The sequence below is a fragment of the Choloepus didactylus genome, chromosome 16, assembly GCF_015220235.1.
Source record: "Choloepus didactylus isolate mChoDid1 chromosome 16, mChoDid1.pri, whole genome shotgun sequence".
NCBI classification, from domain to species: Eukaryota; Metazoa; Chordata; class Mammalia; order Pilosa; family Megalonychidae; genus Choloepus; species Choloepus didactylus.
Genome location: NC_051322.1, coordinates 48,613,771 through 48,639,067, shown reverse-complemented (window position 1 = coordinate 48,639,067; position 25,297 = coordinate 48,613,771). Strand labels below are relative to the sequence as shown.

Below are 25,297 nucleotides of genomic sequence, written 5' to 3'. Positions count from 1 at the left end.
CTGAGATGTTTTCGTTAACATAGATTTTGAAAAATGGTAGGACCATAAAAATTTACATTAACTAAAAAAATCCTACTAGATAAAAAGCTCCTTAAGAGGCAAGCCCGGAGGGCGGGGAAAGATGGCAGAGTGGTGAGGAGCAGAATTTCGTCTCTCCCCTAGAGCAGCTGGCAATTACCCAAGAACTATATGAAACAGTGTTTTCGGGGTCTCCAGTAACCAGTCACACATTGGACACAAGTTTGGAATTGGAGGAAAAGCTGAGATCGCAGCAAACATTGTAAGTTCCCCGGACCAGGGGTCTGGCGCCCCTCCCCACTCAGACCTCACAGACTGTCTTGCTGCTGGCTCCCTGAAAGGGGGGAAAAAAAAAAAAACCAAAAAAACAGCAATCTGCTGAGGGCAAGAAGGGAGGCTCAACCCAGCCTCAACTGCAGAATTAATTAACAAATTAATTAACTAACTTTGGGAGCTGGGGTGCTAAAGAAGGGCTGGGCTCAGAGAAGTGGGAGCACGCAAAGGCAGGCACCCATTCCCAGACTCCAAAAAAGCCATTTTTTTTCCTACATTTTGTCCCTTCTGGCTTCTCACTGATCCCTTATCTTTTTGCATTTCAATAGCCCCTGGCAGGGGTGGAACTGAAGCAGTTGGAGAGTAATTATCAGACAATAGCCCAAAGCATATCTTTAAATGCTCTATTCTGACACTGACAAAACTTCCAGGCTGGGGAAAGACTTTTAAAAGAGACTCTTTTTTTTTTTTTTTTTTTTCCTTTTTTCTTTTTCTTGATTTCTTCTCTATTTTTTTTTTTTTTTTTTAAATCCAAAAGTAATATATGTGGTTATTTTCCATCGGAAAGCCCAGGTTGAGGGACTAGGCTGGGCTTGGGGGAGACAGAGTACCCACAGTGTCTTTGAATTCCGTATTCACTACTGAAGGCCTCCACCCCCGTCTTTAATTGCCAACTCAGGCTAACCAGGGAATCCACCTGGAAAGGCCGCAAAGAGGAGAGAGGAGAAGGGAATAGTGCGCCTGAGAGACAACTGGAGTTCTGAGGATTGGGAGAGTGGAGGGAGGTCCAGCTCAACTGGCAGTCCTCCTTCCGGGAATTCAGACTCCAGGGGCTGGAATTAAGATTGCAGCTTCAGTCAGCCACGCCCCCGACAGGATCAGAGTCACCAGGAGAACTAAAGTCTACATACCTCCTTACACTGGTGGGGGAGCTGCGGGCTGGCCAGCGCCACCTGCTGGACAGGAGAGGAAAAGCACCAATTCTAAAGGCCTCATAGGAGGGTCTCATTCTCAGGAAAACTCCATACCCTCCCAATGAGACCTGGGCCTCACTAGACTGGGAAAATCTGACTAGGGTTGACCATATCTGAGGAGACCAAACACAAAAAGGTTACATAGAGGCAGAGGAAGAAACAGGAAAAACAAGAGGGGAAAAATTCGGATCAACTAAATAGAACCTAAGTTAGAGGTCTAGAATAAGTTAAACTGAATAACAGAGGCCAGAGAACAAAGCCAACCAACAAGAAAATGACTAGGTAAAAGACAGAAAACAAGTTCCAAAATAAACTAATCAAGAAAATCAGATGCCTAGACAACTTAAGATAACAAGCCATACCAGGAAACATGAAAACATGGACCAGCCAAAGGAACAAACTAATAGCTCAGCTGAGACACAGGAGTGGAGGCAACTAATGCTAAATGAATTTGATGAAATGAAGGAAGATATAGCAAAAGAGCTGAAGGATATAAAGAAGACACTGGCTGACCATAAAGAAGAATTCATAAACTTATAAAAACAAATGGCAGAACTCATGGGAATGAAGGCCACAATGGAGGAGATGAAAAACACAATGGAGGGGCACAACAGTAGATTTGAACAGGCAGAAGAAAGGATCAGTGAACTGGAAGACAGGTCATTCGAATTCATATACACAAAAGAACAAATGGTGAAAAAAACGGAAAAATATGAGCAGGGTCTTAGGGAGCTGAGTGACAACATGAAACACACAAATATACGTGTTATGGGTATCCCAGAAGGAGAAGAGAAGGGAAAAGGGGCAGAAAGACTAATAGAAGACATATTCACTGAAAATTTCCCAACTCTTATAAAAGACAGAAAATTAGAGATTCAAGAAGTACAACATACCCCAAATAGAATAGATCCCAATAGACCTACTCCAAGACACTTACTGGTCAGATTGTCCAATGTCAAAGACAAAGAGAGGATTCTGAAAGCAGCAAGAGAAAAGCAATCCATCACATACAAAGGAAGGTCAATAAGACTATGTACAGATTTCTCTGCAGAAACCATGGAGGCAAGAAGACAGTGGCATGATATATTTAAGATTCTGAAAGAGAAAAACTGCCAACCAAGAATTCTATATCCGGCAAAACTTTCCTTCAAAAATGAGGGAGAGATTAAAACATTTTCAGACAAGCAGACACTGAGAGAGTTTGTGACTAAGAGACCGGCACTACAAGAAATACTAAAGGGAGTGCTACAGGCTGATAGGAAAAGACAGGAAAGAGAGAGTTGGAGAAGAGTGCAGAAATGAAGATTATCAGGAAAGGTAAAAGGAGAGGAAAAAAAAAGATATGACATATAAATTCCAAAAAACAAAATGGTAGTAGAAAGTACTGCCCTTACAATAATAACACTGAATGTAAATGGATTAAACTCCCCAATAAAAAGACACAGACTGGCAGAATGGATTAAAAAACAGGACCCATCTATATGCTGTCTACAAGAAACTCACTTTAGACACAAGGACAAACACAGACTGAAAATGAAAGGTTGGAAAAAGATATTTCATGCAAACAACAACCAGAAAAAAGTGGGAGTAGCTATATTAATATCAGACAAGTTAGACTTCAAAAGCGAAACAATTAAAAGAGACAAAGAAGGACACTATATATTAATAAAAGGGTCAATTCATCAAGAAAACATAACAGTCATAAATATTTATGCACCAAACCAGAATGCCCCAAAATTCATGAGGCAAAAACTGCGATCACTGAAAGGAGAAATAGACACCTCTACAATAATAGTTGGAGACTTCAATACACCACTCTCATCAATGGATAGAACATCTAGACAGAGGATCACTAAAGAAACAGAGATGTTGAATTGTACGATAAATGAACTAGAATTGACAGACATTTATAGAACACTACATCCAACAACAGCAGGATACACTTTTTTCTCAACTGCTCATGGAACATTCTCTAGGATAGACCACATGCTGGGTCACAAAGCAAGTCTCAACAAATTTAACAATATTGATATTATACAAAACACTTTCTCAGACCACAATGGAATGAAGTTGGAAATAAATAAAAGGCAGAAGGTCATAAAATTCACAAACATGGAGGCTAAACAACACCCTCTTAGAAAACCAGTGGGTAAAGGAAGAAATTACAAGAGAAATTAGTAAATACCTTGAGGCAAATGACAATGAAAACACAACTTATCAAAACTTATGGGATGCAGCAAAGGCGGTGCTGAGAGGGAAATTTATTGCCCTAAAGGCCTATATTAAAACAGAAGAGAGAGCAAAAATTGAAGAGTTAACTGCTCACCTGGAGGAATTAGAGAAAGAACAGCAAACTAACCCCAAAGCAAGCAGAAGGGAAGAAATAACAAAGATTAGAGCAGAAATAAATGCAATTGAGAACAGGAAAACAATAGAGAGAATCAACAAAACCAGAAGTTGGTTCTTTGAGAAAATCAATAAAATCGATGGACCACTGGCTAGGCTAACAAAAAAAAAGAGAGAGCAGATGCAAACAAATGCAATCAGAAATGGGAAAGGAAATATAACTACCGACCCTGCAGAAATTAAGGAGATAATGAGAAGATACTATGAGCAACTATATGCTAATAAACTAGACAACTTAGATGAAATGGACAACTTCCTAGAAAAGCATAAACAACCAGCATTAACTCAAGAAGAAACAGATGACCTCAACAAACCAATCACAAGTAAAGAGATTGAGTCAGTCATCAAAAAGCTCCCAAAATGGAAAAGCCCAGGACCAGATGGTTTCACATGTGAATTCTACCAAGCATTCAAGAACGAATTAGTACCAATCCTGATCAATCTCTTCAAAAAAATTGAAGAAGAGGGAAAGCTACCTAACTCTTTCTATGAAGCCATCATCACCCTAATACCAAAACCAGGCAAAGATACTACAAAAAAAGAAAATTATAGACCAATTTCTTTAATGAATATAAATGCAAAAATCCTCAACAAAATACTCGCAAATCGAATCCAGCAGCACATTAAAAGAATTATACACCACGACCGGGTGGGATTTATTCCAGGTATGCAAGGCTGGTTCAACACAAGAAAATCAATTAATGTAATACACCACATCAATAAATCAAAGCAGAAAAACCACATGATCATCTCGATTGATGCAGAAAAGGCATTTGACAAAATCCAACATCCTTTCCTGATGAAAACACTTCAAAGGATAGGAATAGAAGGGAACTTTTTCAATATGATAAAGGCAATATATGAAAATCCCACAGCTAACATCATACTCAATGGGGAGAGACTGAAAGCTTTTCCTCTAAGATCAGGAACAAGACAGGGATGCCCACTATCACCATTGTTATTCAACATTGTGCTGGAAGTTCTAGCTAGAGCAATTAGGCAAGAAAAAGAAATAAAAGGCATCCAAATTAGAGAGGAAGAAGTAAAATTTTCACTATTTGCAGATGACATGATTCTATATGTAGGAAATCCAGAAAAATCTACAGCAAAGCTACTAGAACTAGTCAATGAATACAGCAAAGCAGCAGGCTACAAGATCAACACGCAAAAATCTGTAGTGTTCCTATACACAAGTAATGTGCAACAAGAGGAGGAAATCAAGAAAAAAATCCCATTTACAATAGCAACCAAAAGAATCAAGTATTTAGGAATAAACTTAACCAAGGACACAAAAGACCTTTACATAGAAAACTATAAGAAACTGCTAAAAGAAATTGAACAAGACCTGAAAAAATGGAAGAACATACCACGTTCATGGATTGGAAGACTAAATATAGTTAAGATGGCAATTTTACCTAAACTGATCTACAGATTCAATGCAATACCAATTCAAATCCCAACAACTTACTTTACAGAAATAGAAAAACCAATAACTAAATTTATTCAGAAGGGTAAGGTGCCCCTAATAGCCAAAAATGTCTTGAGAAAGAGGAATGAAGTGGGAGGTCTCACACTAACTGACTTTGAAACATATTACAAAGCTACAGTGCTCAAAACAGCATGGTACTGGCATAAGGACAGATATACTGATCAATGGAATCGAACTGAATGTTCAGAAGTAGACCCTCATATCTATGGACAACTGATCTTTGATAAGGCAGTGAAGCCGAAGCAACTGGGAAAGAGCAGCCTGTTCAATAAATGGTGTTTGGAGAACTGGATATCCATTTCCAAAAGAATGAAAGAGGATGTCCATCTCACACCTTATACCAAAATTAACTCAAAGTTGATCAAAGACCTAAACATTAGCACCAAGACCATAAAACTCTTAGAAGAAAATGTAGGGCAATATCTTAAAGATCTTGTGAAAGGAGGTGGTTTCTTAGACCGCACACCCAAGGCACGAGCAACCAAAGAACAAATAGACAAATGGGACCTCCTCAAAATTAAACACTTTTGTACATCAAAGGACTTTGTCAGAAAAGTAAAAAGGCAACCTACACAATGGGAGATGATATTTGGAAACCACATATCAGGTAAGGGTTTAATATCCAAATTATATAAAGGAATCCTGCATCTCAATAACAGAAAGACAAACAATCCAATTAAAAAATGGGCAAAAGACATGAACAGACATTTTTCTGAAGAGGAAATACAAATGGCTCAAAAGCATATGAAAAAGTGCTTAACTTCACTGGCTATTAAGGAAATGCAAATCAAAACTACAATGAGATATCATCTCACACCTACCAGAATGGCCATTATCCAAAAAACAGAAAATGACAAGTGCTGGAGAGGATGTGGAGAAAGAGGGACACTTATTCATTGTTGGTGGGAATGTAGAATGGTGCAACCACTCTGGAAGACAGTATGGAGGTTCCTCAGGAAGCTAAATATAGATTTGCCATATGACCCAGCTATTCCATTGCTGGGTATATACTCAGAGGAACTGAAACTTCAGACACAAACAGACATTTGCAAACCAATGTTTATTGCAGCATTATTCACAATTGCCAAGAGATGGAAACAGCCCAAATGTCCATCAAAGGACGAGTGGATAAACAAACTGTGGTATATACACATGATGGAATATTATGCAGCTGTCAGACAGAACAAAGACATGGATCATGTAATAATGTGGATGAACCTCGAGGACATTATGTTGATTGAAGTTAGCCAGAAGCAAAAGGACAGATTCTGTATGGTCTCACTAATATGAACAGACATTAATGAACAAACTTTGGGAGTTAAAAGCTGACAACACAGGCGACCAGGAGATAGAAAGAGGGCAGAGATCAGCCATTTGATGCTGAAGGACTACAGAATGTTTAGGATTGATTGCATAGATCCAGAAATAGATAGCATAATACTGTGTGATGGTATCATGGTATTGTAAGTACACTGAACAAAGATGTCTGTGAGTAAAGCTGAAAGAGGTGGGACAGGAGAATGTATGACACCAGAGGTAAAGATAGATGATAAAGACTGGGACTGTATAGCATGGCAAAAACGAGTGGCCAATGACTGTTACTAAACATATAAATATAAAAATGTTTTTGCATGTGGAAAAGCAAATGAATGTCAACCATGTAGAAATTTGAAAAAGGGATGGTATTCAGGAAAAAACATAATCAAAGCAAACTGGAGTCTATGGTCAACAGTAACACTGTAATATACCTCCATTAAATGTAACAAAGGCAATATGCCAATGCTAAATGTATATGAGAGGGGGATATAGGGGAGTAATATGGGATTCTTGGTAGTGGTGTTATTTGCTGTCCTTAGTAGTATATCTTAGTAGTATATTGTATTGTATGACATGTTATTTTTGTTTTTATCATTTTTTCTTATTGCTAAAAAAAAAAAAAAGTTTTTCTTGTAGTAATCAATATGTTCAAGTGCTGACTGTGGTGATAAATGTACAACTTTATGATGATACTATGAACAACTGATTGTACACTGTGGATAAATGTATGGTATGTGAACATAACTCTATAAAATTGTAGGAAAATATATATATAGGAGTAAAAGTGTTGGAGAAAACATGGTGAGAGGGATGATGCCTCACCACTATGGACTAACTACAATGTGTAAACTCAGAATTGAATCTTAGAACATAGCCTAACGTGGACACAATAATTGTAATAGTCCCTAGATTGTAAGCTCTTACAGCAGTTAACTCTATCCCTGAATTGTAAGGCCTATCTCTAAACTTTGAGATGCTGATCCCCTAGCGTATAACCTGATAGGTCTCTGGAACAATGCATATCTCTGAGACATCTGAAACTCAGAGCTAGAGCTCGGCAGATATGAATGTCAGTATTAGTGCATACAGCCACTGTCAAAAAAAAAAAAGCTGGAAAAGAGCCCAGACTTCAATTAGTGATATGAATGAAGCAGGTCTGGTTAAGACCAGGGCAAGCCAGGCCAAAGGGTAAAGGTTTAAACTGATTGCGTTTTAAAACTTCAACTTTCATATGAGACCAAGGGAATAGATATCTATTTGGTACAGGATCTAAATTTTCTAAATGGTACAACTCTACAGTCGATTTGTTCAAACACCACAATTGCATGGAACTTTGAATAGGAAGTGAGATACGGTAGGTTAGTATAGGCTGGAGTGAAATAGTGACACATCCTAGAGTAATTTGGGCAGATAATAACAAATATATTTACAGCCTCCCCCTCCCCAGCCCCGAGGATCTGGGGGAAGGTACGGATGTGTTGGACATCCTCACCTGGACTGGTGTTGATGTTGTCACAAACATTGGGACTGGCAGTTTGATGTGCTGTGCCCTTGAGCATGGGACTTGCCCTTATGAAGCTCATTACCACAAAGGAGAGTCTAAAGTTGTATGTAATGGTGTCTAAGAGTCTCCCCCTGAGTACCTCTTTGTTGCTCAGATGTGGCCCTCTCTCTCTCTAACTGAGCCATCTCGACAGGTGAACTGGCTGCCCTCCCCCCTACGTGGGACCCGACTCCCAGGGATGTAAATCTCCCTGGCAATGCAGAGTTTATGACTCCCGGGGATGAATGCGGACCCGGCATCGTGGGACTGAGAGTATCTTCTTGACCAAAAGGGGGATGCAAAATGAGACGAAATAGTTTCAGTGGCTGAGACATTCCAAATGGAGTCGAGAGGTCACTCTGGTGGACATTCTTATGCACTATATAGATAACACCTCTTAGGCTTTAATGTATTGGAATAGCTAGAAGTAAATACCTGAAACTACCAAACTCCAACCCAGCAGTCTGGACTCCTGAAGACAATTATATAATAATGTAGATTACAAGGGGTGACAGTGTGATTGTGAAGTCCTTGTGGATCACACCCTCTTTATCTAGTGTATGGATGAATGGAGGAATGGGGATAAAAACTAAAGGACAAATGGGGTGGGATGGGAGGATGATGTGGGTGTTCTTTTTTCACTTTTATTTTTCATTCTTGTTCTGGTTCTTTCTGATGTAAGGAAAATGTTCAGAGATAGATTGTGGTGATGAATGCATAACTATGTTATCATACTGTGGACAGTGGATTGTATATCATGGATGATTGTATGGTGTGTGAATGTATTTCAATAAAACTGAATTTAATTAAAAAAAAAAAAAAAAAAAAAAAGAGGCAAGACCATGTTGATGTTATGGGTATATGCTCAGCTCCTAATATAGTCCCTGGAATATAGAGATGATTATTTAATCCATGGGTCTATATGTATAGCACACCACTATTTCACTACTGTTACCACCCTCAGACTCCAGCAAAACTCCTCCAACTAGAGCTTAAAGGGTCAACCAGGGCTGGGGAAATCTCTCTAAATCAACAGTGATATCTCCAAGCCAACTGTTTCCAAGGACAAGAAACAGAAGAACTGTATCATTAAATATTTAATTAATACCATTATCAGACACTCTAAGACAAGAGAAGACCAGAGATGAAATAGGGAGAGCTCATCACTGTTGAAAATAGCTAAAACTGATTGAATGCATACAGTGTGTTTGCCCACCACATATACCATTTGGTTTAACGTCACAAAAATTTGGGCACAATTCCAAATTTAAAAAAAAAAAAAAAAAAATTGAGGCTCAGAGAAGTAACTTGACCAAAGTCCAGTTATGAATAGATAATCAAAATTTAAACCCACTTTGGAAATGGACAGCACAATACTAGGTGATGGGAACACAATAACGTAAGTGCAATTAACAAAGATGAGTGTGAGTATGGTTGAAAGAGAAAGACTAAGGTCATGTATGTCATGGGACTGCGTAACTCAGCAAAACCTAGAGTGGTTGATCACGGTGGTTAACTGTACAAATATACGGAAGTTTTTACATGAAATGAACTAATGTATGTCATTATTACAAAGTATTAATAATGGGGTGGTATATGGAAAAAAATACAATTAATGCAAACTAAGTTAACAGTAACATCATAACATTCTTTCATTAACTATAAGAAAGGCACTATATCAAAATTAAATATGAATAATAGGGGGATATAAGGGAGAGGGGTATGGGACTCTTTTTTTTTTTTTTTGGACGAAATGGGAGTGTTCTCATATTGATTGTGGTGGTGAATGCATAACTAATGTGATTATAACCAGAGCCACTGATTGTACACTGAGGATGGAGTGTATGGTGTGTGACTAAAACTGTTAAAGAAAAAAAAAAAAATCTAAACTCATAAATCCAAATCTCATGTCTCATGACCTTACTACTATAAAAATTAACTCTGAACAAAATTTATTTCATTAGGACTAATTTTAAATCTTAAAAAATTAAAATTAACCACACACACATTTATGAAAAAAAGCAATAAACAACTGGTTTTCTTTTTAAAGAAAATGCACTCACCTGTCCTGCTTTACTAAACCGATGGCCTGCCAGTATCATATGAAATGCATATTTTCTAACCATGGGATTCTTCATATTTATAAAGCAATGTGCCGCCTGTTCCAAAAGAAGTGCACTTCGAAGATCAGAATCCTATTGAATGTTTAAAAGACAATAAGATTAGTCTCACAAAATTAAAAAGATAACTGGTGAAAATAATACAGCATATTCAATGTTCAGCTTCATAGATGAGGGCAGAGATAAAGAGACAAACCAATCTTGACAAGTCTTTCTTCCAATAAGAAATTCTCTACCATTAAACATTTTATTTTGCTTCTCATAAAAACCAATTGTTTGATTTTGATATGAGTCATGTAACAAATCTCTGAATATATGCAACTTCCTTTTCAAACAGCAGGAAAGTATATAAACTGAGAATCTAATACAGGTATAGTGATTAAAGATAAATCAGAAACCAGAGCACAGAAAAAAATAGATTCACACCAATCTAACTTCTGGAAATTGATCTGTGACATTCCATAGCATATTTCCATCCATCCAAGATAAAAACAAAAATAAAACAGAGTGTGCAAAGATTATGAAATAATCTAATACTTCAACCTCAGTAAAGTTTTTCTATATTTAAAAGAAACTCTGGATTTTTGCTGTAATTTAAAAGAACCATGACTGCTTCCTCTCCAAAGATTATCTTTTCACCTACTGTTAGCATATCTGTAAATGTGAACAACTCAAATGACCCTTACAATACCGTGTTTACAAGAACCATGTACTATAATCACATCCTCTCTCATAAAGATGACCTTTGAAACGAAAGTCATCACTTTATCAATTACTGAGGAAGCTGAAAGTTGCTGATTAAATATCAACAACATTTCCCCCAAACCTTTCTCAAAGTTTTCAGCTATTCTCAAGCTGAACTTACCATGCCCTTCCATGTGTTCTGCTGCCATTATTTTCCCCAGGGAAAGGTGAAAACAGAAAACATTGACTTTAAATGCAATAATTTCAACAAAGTATACTTACATCAAAAAGTGTTCACAGATCACTAATTATTATAAAAGGTCTCTGTAGCAATCATAAAATTATATCAGAGCTGAAACAGATCTGAGGAAACCATCTAGCAGGCATTCAATAAGGGGTAGTTATTAACTATTTTAACCCCCTCATTTCACATGAGTAAAATTAAATGATCAGGTGATTTTTCTAATAAGTGAGACCCAAAAGTTAGTAATATATAATAGATTAGTGGTTCCTAACCAGGGATTTACATCTATCAGAATTACTTGGGGGAGATGGGGTGGGTCCTTTATTATTTTTTAAGAAAATTTTTTTAAAAAATTATTGAATAACTATGTGATGATACTGTGAGCCACTGACTGTATACTTTGGATGGATTGTATGGTGTGTGAATATATCTCAATAAAACTGTATTAAAAAAAGAAAAAAATTATTAAATAACGACTTTTTTTTTTAAGAATAAATGTTTGAAGAAAAAGTAAATATATTCCTTTCCAATCACAGAGGGTACCAGCTTGATGCTGGTATGTGTTATTTCCCTCTCTCAGAACGCTCTCTCACTTGCTCACTCTCTCAATATATATTTATCTATCATATATATTCTTATACGCCTAATATACAGTTTTTTTTAAAAAAAACACAGACTTTTTAATACATGAGTGGTTTTATACATGGTATTCTGCACTTTTTTTTTTTTACTTAATATATAATGGACAATCTTTCCGAGACATCTGTATCTGTCATGCCTTTTTCTTTTTTAAACTACTTTGTATTTCCATTACATAAATGTACCAAAATTTATTAATACAGCCCCAAATGATTAAATTAAGTCTTTTTTTTTTCCTACAAAAATGCTTCAATTAGCATCCTTATAAAAATATTTGGGGGCCATTATACAAACACTTCTATCAAATAAATTTGTGAAAATAGAACAACTGGATTAATAAAAGCTATGCCTACACTTCAAACTCTAATACATAATCTAAACTGCTACCAAAAAAAAAATACCAAAATATATTATCATTAACAGAGAATGACAGTGCATGTTTTCCACCCCAAGCCAAAAATCTTTTGTAAAAGATTTAAGTTAAAACACATTGTGGTCTTCTATTTCTTCTCTGGTCAGTCTAGGTTGTTCATATGTTTCCAGGAAATTGTCCATTTCTTCTACATTATCCAGTTTGTTGCCATACAGTTGTTCATAATATCCTCTTATAATTTTTTTAATTTCTTCAGGATCTGCAGTTATGTCACCTTTGTCATTCATTATTTTTTTTTATATGGGTCTTCTCTCTTTTTGATTTTGTCAGTCTAGCTAGGGGCTCGTCAATCTTGTTGATCTTCTCAAAGAGCCAACTTTTGGTGATATTTATCCTCTCTATTGTTTTTTTGTTCTCTATGTCACTTATTTCGGGTTTAATCCTTGTTATTTCTTTTCTTGTACTTGGTTTAGGATTGGTTTGCTGTTCATTTTCTAGCTTCTTCAGTTGATCCATTAGTTCTTTGATTTTGGCTCTTTCTTCCTTTTTAATATATGCATTTAGTGCTATAAATTTTCCCCTCAGCACTGCTTTTGCTGCATCCCATAGGTTTTGGTATGCTGTGTTCTCATTTTCATTCGTCTCTATATATTTAGCAATTTCTCTTGCTATTTCTTCTTTAACCCACTGATTGTTTAGGAGTGTGTTGTTTAACCTCCAGGTATTTGTGAATTTTCTAAGTCTCTGATGGTTATTGACTTCTAATTGTATTCCATTGTGGTCAGAGAATGTGCTTTGAATAATTTCAATCTTTTTAAATTTATTGAGGCTTGTTTTATGTCCCAGCATATGATCTATTCTGGAGAAAGTTCCATGAGCACTAGAAAAGTATGTGTATCCTGGTGATTTGGGATGCAATGTCCTGTATATGTCTGTTAAATCTAATTCATTTATCAGATTGTTTAGGTTTTCAATTTCCTTATTGGTCTTCTGTCTGGTTGATCTATCTATAGGAGAGAGTGATGTGTTGAAGTCTCCCACAATTATTGTGGAAACATCAATTGCTTCCTTTAGTTTTGCCAGTGTTTCTCTCATGTATTTTGTGGCACCTTGATTGGGTGCATAGATATTTATGATTGTTATTTCTTCTTGCTGAATTGCCCCTTTTATTAGTATGTAGTGGCCTTCTTTGTCTCTCAAAACATCCCTGCATTTGAAGTCTCTTTTATCTGAGATTAATATTGCTACACCTGCTTTCTTTTGGCTGTAGCTTGCATGAAATATTTTTTTCCATCCTTTCACTTTCAGTTTCTTTGTGTCCCTGTGTCTAAGATGAGTCTCTTGCATGCAACATATTGATGGTTTATTTTTTTTGATCCATTCTGCGAATCTATATCTTTTAATTGGGGAGTTTAATCCATTTACATTCAACGTTATAACCGTGAAGGCATTTCGTCAATCAGCCATCTTATCCTTTGGTTTATGTTTGTCATATTTTTCCCCTCTATTAATATCCTTTATTGTACCCATACAGAATCTCTTTAGTACTGAACCTTTCTCCAAGTCTCTCTGTCCTTTCTTTGTTTCTCTGTCTGTAGGGCTCCCTTTAGTATCTCCAGTAGGGCAGGTCTCTTGTTAGCAAATTCTCTCAGCATTTGTTTGTCTGTGAAAAATTTAAGCTCTCCCTCAAATTTGAAGGAGAGCTTTGCTGGATAAAGTATTCTTGGCTGGAAATTTTTCTCACTCAGAATTTTAAATATATCGTGCCACTGCCTTCTTGCCTCCATGGTGGCTGCTGAGTAGTCACTACTTAGTCTTATGCTGTTTCCTTTGTATGTGGTGAATTGCTTTTCTCTTGCTGCTTTCAGAACTTGCTCCTTCTCTTCTGTGTTTGACAGTGTGATCAGAATATGTCTCAGAGTGGGTTTATTTGGATTTATTCTATTTGGAGTTCACTGAGCATTTATGATTTGTGTATTTATGTTGTTTAGAAGATTTGGGAAGTTTTCCCAAACAATTTCTTTGAATACTCTTCCTAGACCTTTACCCTTCTCTTCCCCTTCTGGAACACCAATGAGTCTTATAATCGGACGTTTCATATTATCTATCATATCCCTGAGGTCCATTTCGATTTTTTCAATTTTTTTCCCCATTCTTTCTTTTATGCTTTCATTTTCCATTCTGTCCTCTTCCAGGTCACTGATTCGTTGTTCAACTTCCTCTAGTCTTGTACTATGAGTGTCCAGAATCTTTTTAATTTGGTCAACAGTTTCTTTAATTTCCATAAGATCATCCATTTTTTAATTTAGTCTTGCAAAGTCTTCTTTATGCTCTTCTAGGGTCTTCTTGATTTCCTTTGTCTCCTGTACTATGGTCTCATTGTTCATCTTTAGTTCTTTGAGTAGCTGCTCTAGGTGCTGTGTCTCTTCTGATATTTTGATTTGGGTGCCTGAGCTTGGGTTATCCATATCGTCTGGTTTTTTCATATGCTTTATAATTTTCTGTTGTTTTTGGCCTCTTGGCATTTGCTGAACTTGATAGGGTTCTTTTAGGATTTGTAGACCAATTGAAGTCCTTATCTCTAATTTATCAGATCTACAGCTTCGTGGAGTACACTTTCTCTAACTAACCAGCAGGTGGCATCCAAGAGCCACCTGTTCTCCACAAGCCAGTTCTCCCCTGCTTAGCCTTTTTGGTGAGTGGGGGAGTGAGTCTTGTGGGGTCCAATTTGTGTACCAAGCTTGCATGCGTAGTTGGTGTTGCCTGCCCTGTATATGGGGCGTCTTTCTGGGCAGTCAGGGAGGGGGGGTGGCTCTAACAATCAAATCTTCCTGGTGATCCTAGAGTTTTAAAGCTGCTGCAACAGTCTAATCCTTCAGTTCAGTCCTGCCACAGTTTGTCTCTGCCACTGACCCACAAGTCCTTGCTATTGGCGTACGGCTCCTGAGACTTGCGAGTGGGCCCCTCTTCCAGGCTGTGAACCCCGGGTCCTCTGTTGAGGGATGACTGTGCTATGTCACAGGTGAGTGCCGTCCCCCCAGGGCAGTTCTGGGCTGCTGGGCTGTGTAGGGAGGCTCCCAGTCTGCTGAAATGATGGCTGAATGGGGCTTTCTTAATTCACACTGCTCCACCTTCCCAACTCTGGGACAATCAGCTGAGGCTGCAGAGAAGGCTAATGTCCACACCCAGTTTTGTGGTGTGTGCCTGTTATTTGAAGCGCTTCCGTCACACTGGGTTGTCTGGGGCAGCTCTGGGTTATGGGGCTGGCGATGGGCAGGAGTGTTTCCTGTCCACCAGGATGATGGCTGTGAGCAGACACCCCCCTTTTCTTGGGAAGTTGTGGTGTTTAGTGAATTTTCTCAGCCACTGGATTGTTGCCTTTTGTCTCAGAGCTCTCTTAGTTCTGCTCTTGTCTTGACCTGCCCAAATTGTAATCTTTGAAGCTTTCTGTATTGGGCTTCTTAGAGTAATTGTTTTAGAAAAAGAAAAAAGTATTTAAAAAAAGGGCCCTCCTCAGAGATCTAATGGGCTATTGAAATGCTAAGAGACAAAGCAATTAGGGCCATCAAGGAAAGGTCCACAGGGCAGAGAGATCAGCTTTTCTTCGGGATTTGCATATGAGCCTCAGGGCCTGAGCTCTGCCCTTCCCCTTTCTATGTTCACTAGAACTCCAAAAATCCTCTGCTTTTATTTTGGAGTTTTTCGTGTTGTTTTTTTCCCTATGCCTGTCTCCTCTCTGCTGGGCTGGCTGCTCTCAGATTCTCTGGTGTCTGGTCTCAGTCTATCTATGGTTGGAGTTTGGATCAGTAGAATGAGTTTCCGATAAGGGCTGCCACTGCAGTTCTCCCTTCTCCTTCCCGGAGCTGACAGCCCCTCCTCCCATGGGACTGAGCCTGGCAGGGAGGGGTGCGGGTCCCCTGGCCACAAAAACTTACAGATTTCGCTGATCTCAGCAGTTCCACGTTTTCATGAGTGTTGTATGAAGTATGCCCAAAGTCAGATTGCTCTGTGGTGTCCAGTCCACGCAGTTCCTGGCTTTCTACCTACTTTCCTGGAGGAGTATCTAAAACATACAGCTCACCAGTCCGCCATCTTGACCCGCCTCCATCACAAGCAAAGAGATCCAATCAGTCATCAAAAATCTTCCCACAAATAAATGCCCAGGGCCAGATGGCTTCACAGGGGAATTCTACCAAAGGTTCCAGAAAGAACTGACACCAATCTTACTCAAACTCTTTCAAAACATTGAAGAAAATGGAACACTACCTAACTCATTTTATGAAGCTAACATCAATCTAATACCAAAACCAGGCAAAGATGCTACAAAAAAGGAAAACTACCGGCCAATCTCCCTAATGAATATAGATGCAAAAATCCTCAACAAAATACTTGCAAATCGAATCCAAAGACACATTAAAAAAATCATACACCATGACCAAGTGGGGTTCATTCCACGCATGCAAGGATGGTTCAACATAAGAAAATCAATCAATGTATTACAACACATTCACAAGTCAAAAGGGAAAAATCAATTGATCATCTCAATAGATGCTGAAAAAGCATTTGACAAAATCCAACATCCCTTTTTGATAAAAACACTTCAAAAGGTAGGAACTGAAGGAAACTTCCTCAACATGATAAAGAGCATATATGAAAAACCCACAGCCAGCATAGTACTCAATGGTGAGACACTGAAAGCCTTCCCTCTAAGATCAGGAACAAGACAAGGATGCCCGCTGTCACCACTGTTATTCAACATTGTGCTGGAAGTGCTAGCCAGGGCAATCCGGCAAGACAAAGAAATAAAAGGCATCCAAATTGGAAAAGAAGAAGTAAAACTGTCATTGTTTGCAGATGATATGATCTTGTATCTAGAAAACCCTGAGAAATCGACGATACAGCTACTAGAGCTAATAAACAAATTCAGCAAAGTAGCCGGATACAAGATTAATGCACATAAGTCAGTAATGTTTCTATATGCTAGAAATGAACAAACTGAAGACACACTCAAGAAAAAGATACCATTTTCAATAGCAACTAAAGAAATCAAGTACCTAGGAATCAACTTAACCAAAGATGTAAAAGACCTATACAAAGAAAACTACATAACTCTACTAAAAGAAATAGAAGGGGACCTTAAAAGATGGAAAAATATTCCATGTTCATGGATAGGAAGACTAAATGTCATTAAGATGTCAATTCTACCCAAACTCATCTACAGATTCAATGCAATCCCAATCAAAATTCCAACAACCTACTTTGCAGACTTGGAAAAGCTAGTTATCAAATTTATTTGGAAAGGGAAGATGCCTCGAATTGCTAAAGACACTCTAAAAAAGAAAAACGAAGTGGGAGGACTTACACTCCCTGACTTTGAAGCTTATTATAAAGCCATAGTTGCCAAAACAGCATGGTACTGGCACAAAGATAGACATATAGATCAATGGAATCGAATTGAGAATTCAGAGATAGACCCTCAGATCTATGGCCGACTGATCTTTGATAAGGCCCCCAGAGTCACTGAACTGAGCCATATGGTCTTTTCAACAAATGGGGCTGGGAGAGTTGGATATCCATATCCAAAAGAATGAAAGAGGACCCCTACCTCACCCCCTACACAAAAATTAACTCAAAATGGACCAAAGATCTCAATATAAAAGAAAGTACCATAAAACTCCTAGAAGATAATGTAGGAAAACATCTTCAAGACCTTGTATTAGGCGGCCACTTCCTAGACTTTACACCCAAAGCACAAGCAACAAAAGAGAAAATAGATAAATGGGAACTCCTCAAGCTTAGAAGTTTCTGCACCTCAAAGGAATTTCTCAAAAAGGTAAAGAGGCAGCCAACTCAATGGGAAAAAATTTTTGGAAACCATGTATCTGACAAAAGACTGATATCTTGCATATACAAAGAAATCCTACAACTCAATGACAATAGTACAGACAGCCCAATTATAAAATGGGCAAAAGATATGAAAACACAGTTCTCTGAAGAGGAAATAGAAATGGCCAAGAAACACATGAAAAAATATTCAGCTTCACTAGCTATTAGAGAGATGCAAATTAAGACCACAATGAGATACCATCTAACACCGGTTAGAATGGCTGCCATTAAACAAACAGGAAACTACAAATGCTGGAGGGGATGTGGAGAAATTGGAACTCTTATTCATTGTTGGTGGGACTGTATAATCGTTCAGCCACTCTGGCAGTCAGTCTGGCAGTTCCTTAGAAAACTAGATATAGAGTTACCATTCGATCCAGCGATTGCGCTTCTCGGTATATACCCGGATGGTCGGAAAGCAGTGACACGAACAGATATCTGCACGCCAATGTTCATAGCAGCATTATTCACAATTGCCAAGAGATGGAAACAACCCAAATGTCCTTCAACAGATGAGTGGATAAATAAAATGTGGTATATACACACGATGGAATACTACGCAGCAGTAAGAAGGAACGATCTCATGAAACATATGACAACATGGATGAACCTTGAAGACATAATGCTGAGTGAAATAAGCCAGGCACAAAAAGAGAAATATTATATGCTACCACTAATGTGAACTTTGAAAAATGGAAAACAAATGGTTTATAATATAGAATGTAGGGGAACTAGCAATAGAGAGCAATTAAGGAAGGGGGAACAATAATCCAAGAAGAACAGATAAGCTATTTAACGTTCTGGGGATGCCCAGGAATGACTATGGTCTGTTAATTTCTGATGGATATAGTAGGAACAAGTTCACAGAAATGTTGCTATATTAGGTAACTTTCTTGGGGTAAAGTAGGAACAAGTTGGAAGTTAAGCAGTTATCTTAGGTTAGTTGTCTTTTTCTTACTCCCTTGTATGGTCTCTTTGAAATGTTCTATTATTGTATGTTTGTTTTCTTTTTAACTTTTTTTTCATACAGTTGATTTAAAAAAGAAGGGAAAGTTAAAAAAAAAAAGAAGAAAAACAAGGAAAAAAAGATGTAGTGCCCCCTTGAGGAGCCTGTGGAGAATGCAGGGGTATTCGCCTACCCCACCTCCATGGTTGCTAACATGACCACAGACATAGGGGACTGGTGGTTTGATGGGTTGAGCCCTCTACCATAGGTTTTACCCTTGGGAAGACGGTTGCTGCAAAGGAGAGGCTAGGCCTCCCTATGGTTGTGCCTAAGAGCCTCCTCCCGAATGCCTCTTTGTTGCTCAGATGTGGCCCTCTCTCTCTAGCTAAGCCAACTTGAAAGGTGAAATCACTGCCCTCCCCTCTACGTGGGATCAGACACCCAGGGGAGTGAATCTCCCTGGCAATGTGGAATATGACTCCCGGGGAGGAATGTAGACCTGGCATCGTGGGACGGAGAACATCTTCTTGACCAAAAGGGGGATGTGAAAGGAAATGAAATAAGCTTCAGTAGCAGAGAGATTCCAAAAGGAGCCGAGAGTTCACTCTGGTGGGCACTCTTACGCACACTTTAGACAACCCTTTTTAGGTTCTAAAGAATTGGGGTAGCTGGTGGTGGATACCTGAAACTATCAAACTACAACCCAGAACCCATGAATCTCGAAGACAGTTGTATAAAAATGTAGCTTATGAGGGGTGACAATGGGATTGGGAAAGCCATAAGGACCAAACACCACTTTGTCTAGTTTATGGATGGATGTGTAGAAAAGTAGGGGAAGGAAACAAACAGACAAAGGTACCCAGTGTTCTTTTTTACTTCAATTGCTCTTTTTCACTCTAATTATTATTCTTGTTATTTTTGTGTGTGTGCTAATGAAGGTGTCAGGGATTGATTTAGGTGATGAATGTACAACTATGTAATGGTACTGTAAACAATCGAAAGTACAATTTGTTTTGTATGACTGCGTGGTATGTGAATATATCTCAATAAAATGATGATTAAAAAAAAAAAAAAAAAAAAAAAAAAAAAAGCACCAGAAAAAAAAAAAAAAAAAAAAAAAAAAAGGAATGAAGTTCTGATAAATGCCTTTACATGGATAAACCTTGAAGACACCATGTTAGCATGAAATAAAAGTCAGACTCAATGGGACAGATAATGTATGATTTCACCTATATAAAATGGCTAGAATATGTAAACCCACAGAGACAGAAAATGGAGTACAGGTTACCAGGGGTGGGAGGGCAAGGGGAATGGGAATTAATGCATTATGGCTACAGGTTTTTGTTTGTTTGTTAAAATTTCAAAGTATGGTTTTATTAATACACTTTAGGACAACTGCCATTCATATGCCACTTTTTCTAGAAGAAAAACTGCTAATTATAAATAATCACAGGAAAATTTTCATTAGACAAAAAGCATGTGTGTGTGTGTAGCGGGGAGGGAAGGTTGTTTCATTTATGTCATAATGCAAATACAAACTCACATCTTGAGTTTACAAACAACACTGAGCAACAACTGTTTCTTCTCAAATTTTCTTTAAGTCAGATCTTTTTGGCATTGTGTGTGTTACTAACATGGTACTGTATAGTATTAGCAAATATAACTGTTTTAGTTTCTCAGTGACAAAAACACATGTGGTCAGGAACAGGCAACAAAATGTCTTTTCTAGTCTCTCTACCTGGCCACCATTTTAAACACACATATTCTTCATATATATATTACCGTATCAAAAATACATTTTAACAGACTTCACAGCTCAGCGACTGTCCCTCATCTTGGTGGCTGCAGAGGTAACTCGGGGCCGCTAGGTGGGGCCACCTGCTGCCATCCAGATCATTCCTAGGCAGTGGCAGCGGCCAAAGGAGACCCTGAGAATGTGCCCACCCGCTCACTCCGGCTGCAGGGTTTTTGTTCAGGGTAGTGGGAAATTTCTGGTAATGGATGGTAGTGAAGGTAGCACAACACTATGAATGTGATTAATCCCACTAAATGAGGTAGGATTAACAGTGACTGAGATGGGAAAGTTTATGTTAAACATATGTTCCTACAATTAAAAATTTAAAAAGGAGCAACTATAGAAACAATGATAATTTAATGCAATATATGACTGTGCTGGTTTGTATATATTATGTCCCTCAGAAGAAGACACATTCTTTAATGCAATCTTATGGGGGGCAGATTTATTAATCTTTTTGATTCGGGTGTGACCTCTTAATTGAATGTTTCCATGGAGATTTGACCCTGCCCATTTAGGGTAGGTCCTGATTAGTTTACTGGAGTCCTTTAAAGGGAACTCACAGAGAGAGCAGAGAGAAGGAAATGCCCCAGGATATGCTAATCCAGGAGACCCAGATGCTTGCTGAAGCTTTTGAGATGCTGGCCCAGGGTCTGCTCCAGAGAAGTTAAGAGAGGACAAAATGCCCCAAGAGCAGCTGAAAGAGACTTTTGGAGAGACACTTGAGAGCTGATGCTTACAGATGCTTGCAGACATTTGGAGATGCTGGCCCAGAGACATTGTGGAGAAAGCCATTTGAAACCAGAAACCCAGAGCAAAATTATCAGCAGATGCCAGCCACGTGTCTTCCCAGCTGGCAGAGGTGATCTGTATGCCATTGGCCTTTCTTCAATGAAGGTATCCTCTTGTTGATGCCTTGGTTTGGACACTTTTATGGCCTAAGAACTATAAATTTGTAACCTAATAAACCCCCTTCATAAAAGCCAATCCATTTTTGGTATTTTGCACAACGGCGGCATTAGCAAATTGGAACAATGACCTAGCACAGGATCAAATAATGGAGAAGAAAAGTCCCCAAAAAACGTTATTGGGGCATATGAAAAAACTGGAATATATATTTAAAGCTTTATATTAATGTTAAATTTCTTCAACTTGATAAATGTATTTAAAGTAGTTACATAAATGAGTATCTTCTTAGGAAATCTACATGGAAGTGTTATGTTTTCAAGGAACGTGATGTATACAACCTACTCTCAAATGTTCAGAAGACAGATAGACAGACAGACAGATAGACAAATTGACAAACAAATGGATGGACAGATATGGCAAATGTGGCACAATGTTAAAATTGGTGGATCTGGGTATCTGGCAGGGGGTATGTTAGAATTCTCTCTATGGGTTTTGTATTATTTTTACAACTGTCCTGTTAGTTTGAAATTATTTTAAAATAAAAACTTTGAAGATAAAAAAAAAAAAAAAAAAAAAAAAAAAAAAAAAAAAAAAAAAAAGAAGGGAAAGTTAAAAAAAAAAAGAAGAAAAACAAGGAAAAAAAGATGTAGTGCCCCCTTGAGGAGCCTGTGGAGAATGCAGGGGTATTCACCTACCCCACCTCCATGGTTGCTAACATGACCACAGACATAGGGGACTGGTGGTTTGATGGGTTGAGCCCTCTACCATAGGTTTTACCCTTGGGAAGACGGTTGCTGCAAAGGAGAGGCTAGGCCTCCCTATGGTTGTGCCTAAGAGCCTCCTCCCGAATGCCTCTTTGTTGCTCAGATGTGGCCCTCTCTCTCTAGCTAAGCCAACTTGAAAGGTGAAATCACTGCCCTCCCCTCTACGTGGGATCAGACACCCAGGGGAGTGAATCTCCCTGGCAATGTGGAATATGACTCCCGGGGAGGAATGTAGACCTGGCATCGTGGGACGGAGAACATCTTCTTGACCAAAAGGGGGATGTGAAAGGAAATGAAATAAGCTTCAGTAGCAGAGAGATTCCAAAAGGAGCCGAGAGTTCACTCTGGTGGGCACTCTTACGCACACTTTAGACAACCCTTTTTAGGTTCTAAAGAATTGGGGTAGCTGGTGGTGGATACCTGAAACTATCAAACTACAACCCAGAACCCATGAATCTCGAAGACAGTTGTATAAAAGTGTAGCTTATGAGGGGTGACAATGGGATTGGGAAAGCCATAAGGACCACACTCCACTTTGTCTAGTTTATGGATGGATGAGTAGAAAAATAGGGGAAGGAAACAAACAGACAAAGGTACCCAGTGTTCTTTTTTACTTCAATTGCTCTTTTTCACTCTAATCATTATTCTTGTTATTTTTGTGTGTGTGCTAATGAAGGTGTCAGGGATTGATTTAGGTGATGAATGTACAACTATGTAATGGTACTGTGAACAATCGAAAGTACAATTTGTTTTGTATGACTGCGTGGTATGTGAATATATCTCAATAAAATGAAGATAAAAAAAAACCACATTGTGACTTAACACATATTTCTTTAATAGTAAAGCTGTTCATCTCTTCATATGTTTAGGGGCCTTTGTACTTTTTCTATGAATGGTCTGCATGTATTTAGTGGATGGGTTTTTGTGATTTCCCTGTTTGTAAGAGCCCTCTGTATATTTATCAATATTAGTTTCATATATTTTGAAAACATTATTTCCCAGTTTTGACATGGAAGAGTTTATTCCTTTGTAGTCAAGGGTATTATCTTTGCCTTTATGACTTCAAGATACTGCATCAAACTAAGAATGACACTCACATTCCTAGATTTAAAAATTTTCCTATATTTTCGTCTAGTTTTTTGGGTTTTATTGCTTGTATTATATTTACTTCATTTTTTTTATATTATAGTTTAATCAACTATAATTTATTATCATGTAATAAGGTAGGAATCCAACATCAAATAGCTGGTCAGATGTCATAATACCTTTCAGTGAATAACCTATCTTTCCCCACTTATTTTAAATGACATTAATCACATATAATATTCAAATTCCCATTCTATTCCATTAATCTGTCTGTATCTATCAGTGCAAACAGTTTTAATTTCTGAAGCTTCATAATATATTTTAATATCCAGAATGGGTAATTCCAATTACTTCTACTTCCAAATTTCATATAGGCCTCTCAATAGTTTCTTATATTTTTAAAGTTCTAAAAATTTCTTTAGTTTATCCCTATACACACACACACACACATCACATATATATTTTTTTAATTGCCTTTGATCTTCATTAAACTGCAAAACTTGGATGGACTGTAATCCTGGACATTCTGATTAAGGTAAGGAATATGTCCAGTAATGTTTGTCTTTTTGTTTTGTTTTAATGTTTTGTAAATGACTCTAATGTACAATGCAGTTGGGAACCACTTCAATAAACCCTCACCCTCAAGCATTCTCAAACTAGGATTTGCCAATTCAGAAGAGACCTGAAAATTCATGGCATGTATTAACATAGATGAAGCAAAATATGACTATTGTATGTAATAAGGTTGCTAAACTTTGCAGAGATGAATACTCTACATTCATATCTCCCTGCAGTTTTGTTTTTCATCAGTCCCTCTTTTATAGTGACTCCTTATTGCTTCATAAAAAATCAAGGGGCTGTGGTTAATAGTACAAATATAAGAATATTTACTCATGATTTATAACAAATGTATGACATGTTTACAAGGTGTTAACAATAGGGTGGTATATGGGAAAAATACACCTAATGTAAACTATAGGCTATAGTTATCAGCAACATTTTACTATTCTTTCATCAATTGTAACAAAGGTACCACACTAATGCAAAGTGTCAACAATAAGGGAACACCATATTTTTTTATATGACTTTTCTGTAAATCTACAACTTCTCTAATTAAAAAAAAAATTACAATATTTAAAAAAAATTATACTAAATTAAAGAAACCTCACACAAAGTACTATATATCATATGATTCCACTTATGTAAAATGTAAATAAAAATAAATGTATAGAGACAGAATTAGATTAGTGGTTATAAACGGCTGGGGAAGGATAGAGGCATTGAGAGGTGACTGCTAAGAGGTAAGCAGTTTTTCTTTTTGGATTAATGAAAACATTCTAAAATTGATTGCGGTGATGAATGCATAACTCTGTGACTATACTAAAAGCCACAGACTGTACACTTTGGATGGATTGAATGGTATGTGAATACACCTCAATAAAACCCTTTAAAAAAGGGGGGTGGGGACAGGGGCTAAAAAGAATGACAACTGCTGGCAGCATTGAACAGAAATGAGAGGATTTCACAAAATGATGGTTTTATCCAAAAAGCAAAGCTCTTGGATGAACTGTACAATAAAAATTTTAATTTAGTGATAATTCATATCTATAAAAAGCCAAGTCCATTATACATGCTTTATGAGGAACTAAGAAAAAAAAAATCTGTGATGCCACTTCAGCAAGAACTCTTGCCTTTGAAATCTTTGCCCACAACCAAGAGATAATTTTAGCAAAAGCTGAGAAGGCAACATTAACTTAGGATACATGGATATGTATTGGAAAACAATGATCTGAGGTAGAGGCTTCAATAAACATTTACATAAAAACACAGT

General features: G+C 37.7%; 1 protein-coding gene across 5 annotated transcripts in view; it reads right to left on the bottom strand.

The window, feature by feature from the left end:
- TRAPPC8 (trafficking protein particle complex 8) overlaps positions 1-25,297 on the bottom strand; it is a 150,529-nt gene that overhangs the window by 85,028 nt on the left and 40,204 nt on the right. For all 5 annotated transcript variants that reach the window (XM_037805717.1, XM_037805718.1, XM_037805719.1 and 2 more), the window contains one exon: positions 10,084-10,215. In XM_037805717.1, coding sequence (XP_037661645.1) covers positions 10,084-10,215 — 132 coding nt within the window. The remainder of the gene's footprint in view (positions 1-10,083; positions 10,216-25,297) is intronic.